Genomic DNA, 8690 nt, shown 5'->3' on the forward strand with positions numbered 1-8690 from the left:
TAAATAACTTGTCAATTAATCTGATATCACACTATGTATTTATATATACTTTGAATGGAAATATCACACTATATATCATAATGTCAACAACTTGCAACTTGCTATGTCTTCTATGAAATTTGGTAACCATATAGAAGTCGACTAAAATTTGGTTCAGATTGGTAAAATTTAAACCAAATAAAACCTAAAAAGATTTGTGTTTTAGGCGCGTTCGGTTCCGATTGGTTACTTTGAGAAATTAACCGATTTTTTAACCCAAAAAAAAAAAGAAAAAGAAAAATTTTATGCGTACAAAACAAAAAAGGGTCAAAACTGTTTCAGTCAAAACCAGATCCCTAATTTTGTTTTGGTTCGGTTATTTGGTTTTAATTAGTATGACCAGACGTAGCATCGTTCGAGTATTTTATGCCGGTTTCAGTTTATCTTGGTACCTCTTAACTAGGATCAATTTTTTGTTTTGGTTTGCTTTTGGTCCAAATATTTTTTTGTAGACCTAATTTTGCATTGATGCTTTTATAATTATACAAAAGCGACTATTCACTAATAACAAAAACAAAAAGCATTTTGAGTGAATTTTGCTTATTATAATGAAATGTGGAAATAAGCAAGAATTTAAAATAAAAGTATAAAACAAGTTTATATTGCATAAAAATACTTAAAAATTCCTACAAAGTGTAAAACCGGAAAACAAAATTTAAAACAAGCATACCCCGTGTAGAAATTGGTTTACAGTGATTAAATAGACAAACATATACAATCAGGTCAATCCGATTCGTCAAACATTAAGCAATGTAAACGGCATGGCGGAGTGCAACTCAAATTCGTCATAGAAATGCTGTAAGGTCATCATATTGCAATGTTTTTCATAGCGGAAATTTGGAATTTGATGATCCTAAACATTGCAATATGTATTAATTTTCTATACATTGACTTCGACTTCTTAAATTTAATCCAATTTCTTACAAGTTGAAAAAGTAAACTTACAAAAAAAAAAAAAAATGTCATTTGAAGAATTTTGTATAGAAAAACCTTAATAAAATATACTAGTTAAGTTTGGTACCACGACTTTAACATTGAATGTGACTATCAGATGTATATAATAAATTATTCTTTCAAATTAGTCTTCTTGTAAGCTTGACTTTTAGAATTCTCTTTTACTAAGCAATTCTTTGTCTTGTTCTTGATTTCCATAGAAACAAGAAAGTGATCGAGAGAGAACATGAAGACTCATCTTTTGTTGGTCATGATCGGAACCTTGGTCGTTATTGTCGGAGCCCAATCTCAAGAAGGTAAATAACAATTTTTGAGAGTTATATACATAGATTAAAGATCTTCCTTTGACTTGATTATCTATCTTTATATAAAACAGGTTTCATCAGTTTGGATTGTGGCTTTCCTATAGAAGATTCACCTTATAGTGATCCCTCAAATGGATTAACGTTCACATCAGATTCCACTATCATCCAGACAGGCAAAACTGCTAGAGTCGACAAAGATCTCAACAAAATATTCGAAAAACCGTATCTGACATTGAGATACTTCCCGGAAGGAAAACGTAACTGCTACAGTCTCAATGTCAACCGTGGCACAAACTATCTCGTCTCAGTCAGCTTCGTATATGGAAATTATGATGGTCTTAATCAATTTCCAAACTTCGATCTCTATCTTGGTCCTAACAAGTGGGCAAGAATAGACATGGCAGTAAAACAAAATGGTACAACAGAGGAGATTATATACAGAGCAAGGTCAAACTCTTTGGATATATGTCTTGTTAAAACTGGAACAACCTCTCCATTTATATCAGCCATAGAACTAAGGCCATTGAGAAATAATACTTATGTCACACATTCCGGCTCACTGAGGTTAACTTTCCGGGTGTACTTTTCCAATTCCCGTCGATATTATAGGTAAGTCGTCGACTTTGTTTCTTTCTTCTTTTAAAACAATAAGTGATAGTTCTTTCAGTTTTTTTTTTTTTTTTTTTGAAATTATTAATTTTTATTTTATTTTCTTAGTTATATTTTATCTTGGTAAAATAAATATTTCTGGGTCGGTCATTGGCTAGGCTGGTCGATAATAAAAGTGACCACTATTTTCTTGGGCCGTCCTTTGGGTTCTATCATGGATCATGGCATGATGATAGGTTTTATTTGCTATTGATGATTGTAATAATCTTGTCTAGCTAAAACAAGTAGACTAACAAGGTCAATTTGAGACTTAATTTGAAAAAGAAATCCTCTATTATTTTGCCTAATACAATCTATTTAGTTTGCAGGTATAGCGATGACATATATGATCGTCTTTGGAATCCCTTCTTCGATTCTCCATATTCGGAGATAACGACCAGTCTCGACATAAACAATACTAATATATATGACATTCCAAAAGCTGTACTCCAAAGTGCTGCGACGCCTAAAAACGCTAGTGAGCCATTGATCATCACCTGGAGACCCAAACCCTCTAATGCTGAAGTGTACTTATACATGCACTTCGCGGAGATACAAACGCTTGGAGCCAATGAGACGAGGGAATTCGATATTTTCTTCAAAGGAAACTTTAATTATTCAGGCTTTAGTCCTACCAAGTTAAAGGTATATACAATATACACTGATATACCGACGCAATGTGACTCTGGAGGTTGCAGTTTACAGCTAATACGAACTCCTAATTCAACCCTTCCACCTCTCATCAACACTCTTGAGGCTTACACTGTTATCGAATTCTCGTTATTGGAAACACCCCCAAGTGATGGTATCTCACCCAAACTATATTAATTCAATACTTCCGTTAACTTTTCTATTTTTATTTATATAAATGAGGGATAATCTTGAGATTAATGTTAGTTATAAATTTACATTTCTCATTTTCTAATGTTTATGTTAGTTGCTGCTATCAAGAAAATCAAAGCTACTTACGGTCTAACGAAAACAAGTTGGCAAGGAGATCCATGTCTCCCTCAAGAGTTAGTCTGGGATAATCTAACATGCACTTACGTAGATACCTCCACACCGCCAAGAATAGTTTCCTTGTAAGACTATCTACTCACAAACATATCATCTTGTAAGTTACTTTTTTTTTTGTTTTAATAACTATTTTGGCTTGTGCTTAATTAGAAATTTTTCATCAAGTGGATTAACTGGGAGCATAGCCCCAATTTTTCAGAATCTAACGCAAATACAAAAGCTGTAAGTATTTTATATTCTTGAGTTATCAAAATCAAGAATGATCTGTCTCGAAGCGATTCGAAAGCCGTATTTTTCCAATGTTTTACGCGCGCAGGGATTTGTCTAATAACGGTTTGACGGGACCTGTTCCTGCTTTTCTTGCCAACGTTAAATCGTTGTCTTTCATGTAAGCTTTCTAAAAAAGAGAATGAACATTTTGCCTGTATATATACACGCAATGTACATAATGGTTTGCTTTTTCAATAGAAACTTAAGTGGGAACAATCTCAGTGGTTCAGTTCCTCAGACTCTTCTTGACAGAAAAAAGGAAGGACTCGTGTTAATGTAAGGTCTCTATCATTATTTATTTTACGGGACATGCCATATATAAGTTTTTGTATATGTACTCCAACAATTTGATTATGTTCCTTCCAACTCTACATAGCGCATTAATTTAACAACTTCAATATTACATGTTTTTTTTTGTAGACTTGATGGAAATCCAGAGCTATGCAAATTTAGTTCATGCAATCAAAAAGAGAAAAATAGTTTACTGCTACCTGTTGTTGCATCAGTTGCATCCGTGCTTGTTGTAGTGGTGCTTGTGGTTCTCTTTTTTGTTTTCCGAAAGAAGAAAGTGCCTTCAGGTAAAGTTTGAGCCATAATCATGAGAGAAATTTCATGAAACATATAAATATATATATATATATATATATATATATATATGCAAAACCTAACATTATATTGTGTAGATCTACATGCTTCACCAAGTGTGCCACTAGCAGATGTTGGACACTCTAAACAGTCGGAAACATCGTTTATGTCCAAAAAGATAAAGTTTACTTATGTCGAGGTTCAAGAAATGACAAATAACTTTCAAAGAGTTCTTGGTGAAGGAGGGTTTGGAGTTGTTTATCATGGTTGTGTTAATGACACTCAACAAGTAGCTGTTAAATTGCTCTCTCAGTCATCATCTCAAGGCTATAAACATTTCAAGGCTGAGGTAATAATTTTTCCAAATATTTTCTAAATTAAAGAAATCCAAATAATGTGTAACTTTTTTCGTTAATGGATGGTTGGTTAGGTGGAACTTCTAATGAGAGTGCACCATATAAATTTAGTGAGTCTTGTTGGGTACTGTGATGAAGGAGAACATTTGGCCCTTATTTATGAATACATGCCAAATGGAGACTTAAAGCAACATTTGTCAGGTACTTGAACATATTTACCGATTTACAAAAATAAAATAAAAAATTTGTGATATCTAAGGTCACATTTGAAACAAAGACAACACTTCAAGCTACATGTAATTAATACTGTCCGATTGTTACAGGAAAGCGTGGTGGATTTGTCTTGAGCTGGGAAAGCAGGTTAAAAGTAGTTTTGGATGCAGCATTAGGTACACTATAATTAAGATTTTTTTACATTTTTAATACAATTATTTTGTTCATTATAACATTCATTATTTCATTTGCCTTTTTTTTGGTATTATTTTGTTTGATGTAGGATTGGAGTACTTACACACTGGATGCAAACCACCAATGGTTCACAGAGATATAAAAAGTACAAACATACTTTTAGATGAACGTTTCCAAGCCAAATTAGCCGATTTCGGGCTTTCAAGATCATTTCTTATTGGAAACGAAACACATGTATCAACTGTTGTTGCTGGAACTCCTGGTTATCTTGATCCTGAGTGAGTTTTTGATTTATATTGAACATCATCACTTTTCATAGTCAATAGATATAAACCATATTCCATGTTTTGTTTTGTAGGTACTATCAAACAAATTGGTTGACAGAGAAAAGTGATGTTTACAGTTTTGGAATTGTACTATTGGAGATCATTACAAACCGTCGTATAATCGACCAAACTCGCGGAAAGCCTCACATAGTAGAATGGGTTGGATTTATTGTAAGAACAGGAGATATTGGAAATATTATAGACCCGAACCTCCAAGGAGAATACGACGTTGGTTCTGTATGGAAGGCTATTGAATTAGCAATGTCATGTGTGAATCATTCTTCTGCAAGAAGACCAAGCATGTCCCAAGTTGTTAATGATCTTAAAGAGTGTGTGATATCTGAGAACTCAAGGACAGGAGGGAGTCGAGAAATGAACTCAATGAGCTCCATCGAATTCAGCATGGATATTGACACCGAGGTGATCCCTAAAGCACGCTAGGAAGTTCGTCAAAAATGAATTTTACCATTGCTGGATATATTTTGATGAATCTTTATTAAAGCTTATTTGAACTGATTATTGGATTTGATGCGATACTCAATTATCTTTTTTGTAATTTGTTTTAGGTTCTTGTAGATAACATTTGAATCCTCAAAAAATTGTATGCTGAAGTGCACATAACATATTTTCATTTTTACAAAAATAACACATGGTAGAAGGATATATCATCATGATCAAAACTAGCCTTTCTCCCTCGTAAACTGCTCGTAACATAAAATATTATAGATAAGCCATGTTGTGTTTCTCGCCATCTTAAAAGGGAAAAATGTTAATAAGATCCCCAACTTACCATTTTTGTCCATTTTAATCTTCAACTATTACGGTGGCCATTCAAAACCCAGACTTTTCGTTGACGTTGTTTTAAAACCACCAACTTCTATTGACCGAGTCAAATTATACATGTCGTTAAATCCTTTAACAGACGACTTAACAGCCATTTATGGTCGTTTAATAGTCTCTGTTAACTCCAAAAACGACGACGTTTTGGTTTTAACGAACCACCAAAACCCCCAAATCAAAAATCAAATCCCTAGAATCCCCTTTTTCCCCAAATCGAAACTCCTTCTCCCCCAAAATCCTCTAATTTCGAAGTCCTTGAGCTTCTCCTTGTGATTCTCCTTGGGGTTGTGATCCGTGATTTCTTTGGGGGAGAAGGAGTTTCAATTTGGGGAAAGGAGAAGATGAATTCGAAATGAGAGGTTTTTGGGGGAGAAGGAGTTTCGATTTGGGGGAAAAAGGGATTCTAGGGATTTGATTTTTGATTTGGAGGTTTTGGTGGTTCGCTAAAACCAAAACGTCGTCGTTTTGAAGTTAACAGAGACTGTTAAACAACCATAAACAGCTGTTAAGTCGTCTGTTAAAGGATTTAACGACATGTATAATCTGGTTCGGTAAACAGAAGTTGGTGGTTTAAAAACAACGTCAACGAGAAGTCTGGGTTTTGAATGACCACAATAATAATTGAGGATTAAAATGACCAAAAATGGTAAGTTGGGAATTTTATTAACATTTTTCCCCATCTTAAAAGGTCAGTTACTTAATTTCGGTTACATGAACTCCACCTCCACGTACGTTACATTTATGGACCGTGGCAATTTCAGAAGTCCTATTGTAAACAAGTTATATTTTTTGGTTGAATAAATTTTGCATTCATTAAAAAAAAAAAAAAAATTCAGAAGCCCTATTAGGTGTCATATTATGTTGTAGGCACGTCGTTTACCTGCGGGGCATTTGCTTTGTCGTATATGGTGATCGATCTTTAAATTAAACTCAACTTGTTCGTGTTACTATTATTTAGACAACATGGATATATTAAATCGTCATACTTTTCGAGACTTTTACGAAGCTCTTACGATTTATATTGTTATAATGTTATTATCTTCAACTTATAAGGTTACGAACCAGAGTTAAACATTTCTACGACTATTTTGAGTTATATTGAAAATGGATGGCCATCATGGACAAAAAGGGGCCCTGATAGTCATAAGTTTTTTCTTTTTACATCTTGTTCATGCTCAGGATCAACAAGGTATGGGCATTGTACTGGTTATAAATTTAATATTCGTGCAGTACTTACTATTTTTGTTTGTTGAACTATCTTTGAAAACTTGAAAATTTTCCATAATTAAGATGGAAGACAAAAAATCTTCCATTACCAGTCTGTTTTTATTGCTGTTTTTTTTTTTTTTTTTTGGTCACCATTGCTGTTTTTATGTGTGTTTTTATATCTTTCCAGGATTCATTAGTTTGGATTGTGGGTTACCCCCGAAGAAGTCTCCATATACGGAACCAACGACCAAATTAAATTATACATCTGACGCTGATTTCATCCAAACTGGAAAACGTGGTACAATCGCTACTGAATGGGTTTATACATATAAACAGTATAACGCTTTGAGATATTTTCCAGATGGAACACGGAACTGCTATAATCTAGGTGTTATGCAGGGCATCAATTATCTAATTAGAGCTGGATTTGGATATGGAAATTATGATGGCCGTAATATATATCCAAGATTTGATGTTTATGTCGGGACTAATTATTGGAGTACCGTGCATGAGAATGATTTCAATGATTTCAGTGATCAACCACAGATTGAGATAATTCACACATCGAAGTCAAACTCCTTGCAGATTTGCCTTGTCAAGACAGGAACAACAACACCTTTCATATCAACCTTGGAACTACGGCCTTTACAGAAAGATGCATATTCTACGGATCCAGGGTCCTTGAAACTTGTATATCGGCACTACTATAGGCCCGACATAATGATGATGGCACGGTTACGGTATGTGTTTTTATTTTCTGTTAAGAACTACTACGGATTTACGGTATGTTAACTCTCATCAATTTTATTCCATGCCAAAAAAATTCAGTGCTTTTACTTTTTTTTACCAAAACTTCAGTCATGTTTTGACATTGAAATTGCACAATTCTACTTTACAAGAAATTTTGCAGAGAATATATATTTATACATATATGGCCAACATAAATGTTATTTGTGACAGGTACCCTGATGATGTCTACGATCGTCAATGGTCTAGTAACTACTACTATCCTGGAGAGTTAGAAATAAACACCACCCTTACTGTGAATTCTTCTAATCCCTTTCGACTACCTCAAGTTATAGCTAGGTCCGGTGCAAAGTCCAAAAATGCCCGTGAAACATTTCGATTTGGTGGCGGGTCTTCAGGTAATCCCAGTGACAATATTGTGATTTATCTTCACTTTGCTGAGATCGAGAACCTTCAGGCCAACGATATCAGAGAATTTGACATTTCATGGAATGGAAACATCACAAATTCAGCGTATAGTCCTAAGAAGTTACAGATAGAAACCGTATTCAACACCTCACCAAATAAATGTGATGGTCTATCGTGCGACATGGAGTTGGTGAGGACAAGGAGGTCAACTCTTCCACCATTGCTTAACGCTTATGAGGTTTACACGGTTATGGAGTTCCCAGTTTCAGAAACGTTTTTGGACGATGGTATGAACCCCAACCTAATATTAGTATTTGTTTATACAATAACCAAATTATTCCATCCCTAATGTCCTACTCTTATGGCCTACTATAACGTTGCATATATATGTATGTACAATGTTACTTATACGCCAGTTGTTGCTATCAAGAATATCGAAGCTGCATATCGACTGAACATAATAAGTTGGCATGGGATTCTATAGAATGCAGCTATTCTAATAAATCTACTCCAAGAATAATTTCCTTGTAAGATCTCTCTCTCTCTCTCTCTCTCTCTCTCTCTCTCTACGTCTCGTA

The 8690-nt window shown here is 34.3% G+C and overlaps 2 protein-coding genes across 2 annotated transcripts in view; both read left to right on the forward strand.

Annotated features, from left to right (window-relative positions):
• Positions 1-1212: 1212 nt before the first annotated feature.
• LOC17888966 (probable leucine-rich repeat receptor-like protein kinase At2g28990) lies at positions 1213-5514 on the forward strand. Its single transcript, XM_023784251.1, has 13 exons — positions 1213-1289; positions 1370-1907; positions 2276-2751; positions 2884-3028; positions 3114-3185; positions 3280-3351; positions 3432-3509; positions 3654-3811; positions 3917-4167; positions 4249-4375; positions 4498-4563; positions 4671-4860; positions 4941-5514. The coding sequence occupies exons 1-13, from the start codon at positions 1220-1222 to the stop codon at positions 5347-5349; spliced, it is 2652 nt and encodes an 883-aa protein (XP_023640019.1). The 5' UTR covers positions 1213-1219; the 3' UTR covers positions 5350-5514.
• A 1338-nt stretch (positions 5515-6852) lies between these two features.
• The window catches only part of LOC17889169 (probable LRR receptor-like serine/threonine-protein kinase At2g28960), a 5180-nt gene continuing 3342 nt past the window's right edge, over positions 6853-8690 (forward strand). The window contains 6 exon segments of the mRNA XM_006296485.2: positions 6853-6937; positions 7145-7691; positions 7723-7740; positions 7918-8399; positions 8529-8579; positions 8582-8639. Coding sequence (XP_006296547.2) covers positions 6853-6937; positions 7145-7691; positions 7723-7740; positions 7918-8399; positions 8529-8579; positions 8582-8639 — 1241 coding nt within the window.

Source organism: Capsella rubella, unplaced genomic scaffold (assembly GCF_000375325.1).
Source record: "Capsella rubella cultivar Monte Gargano unplaced genomic scaffold, Caprub1_0 scaffold_4, whole genome shotgun sequence".
Lineage (NCBI taxonomy): Eukaryota > Viridiplantae > Streptophyta > Magnoliopsida > Brassicales > Brassicaceae > Capsella > Capsella rubella.

What these genes read in the sequence shown, in the direction of transcription:
- LOC17888966 (XM_023784251.1), top strand. Translation starts at nt 1,220, where the DNA reads ATGAAGACTCATCTTTTGTTGGTCATGATCGGAACCTTGGTCGTTATT. An exon ending in CGGAGCCCAATCTCAAGAAG is followed by an intron (nt 1,290 to 1,369) that starts GTAAATAACAAT and finishes TATATAAAACAG; the next exon opens with GTTTCATCAGTTTGGATTGT. An exon ending in GGAAACACCCCCAAGTGATG is followed by an intron (nt 2,752 to 2,883) that starts GTATCTCACCCA and finishes TGTTTATGTTAG; the next exon opens with TTGCTGCTATCAAGAAAATC.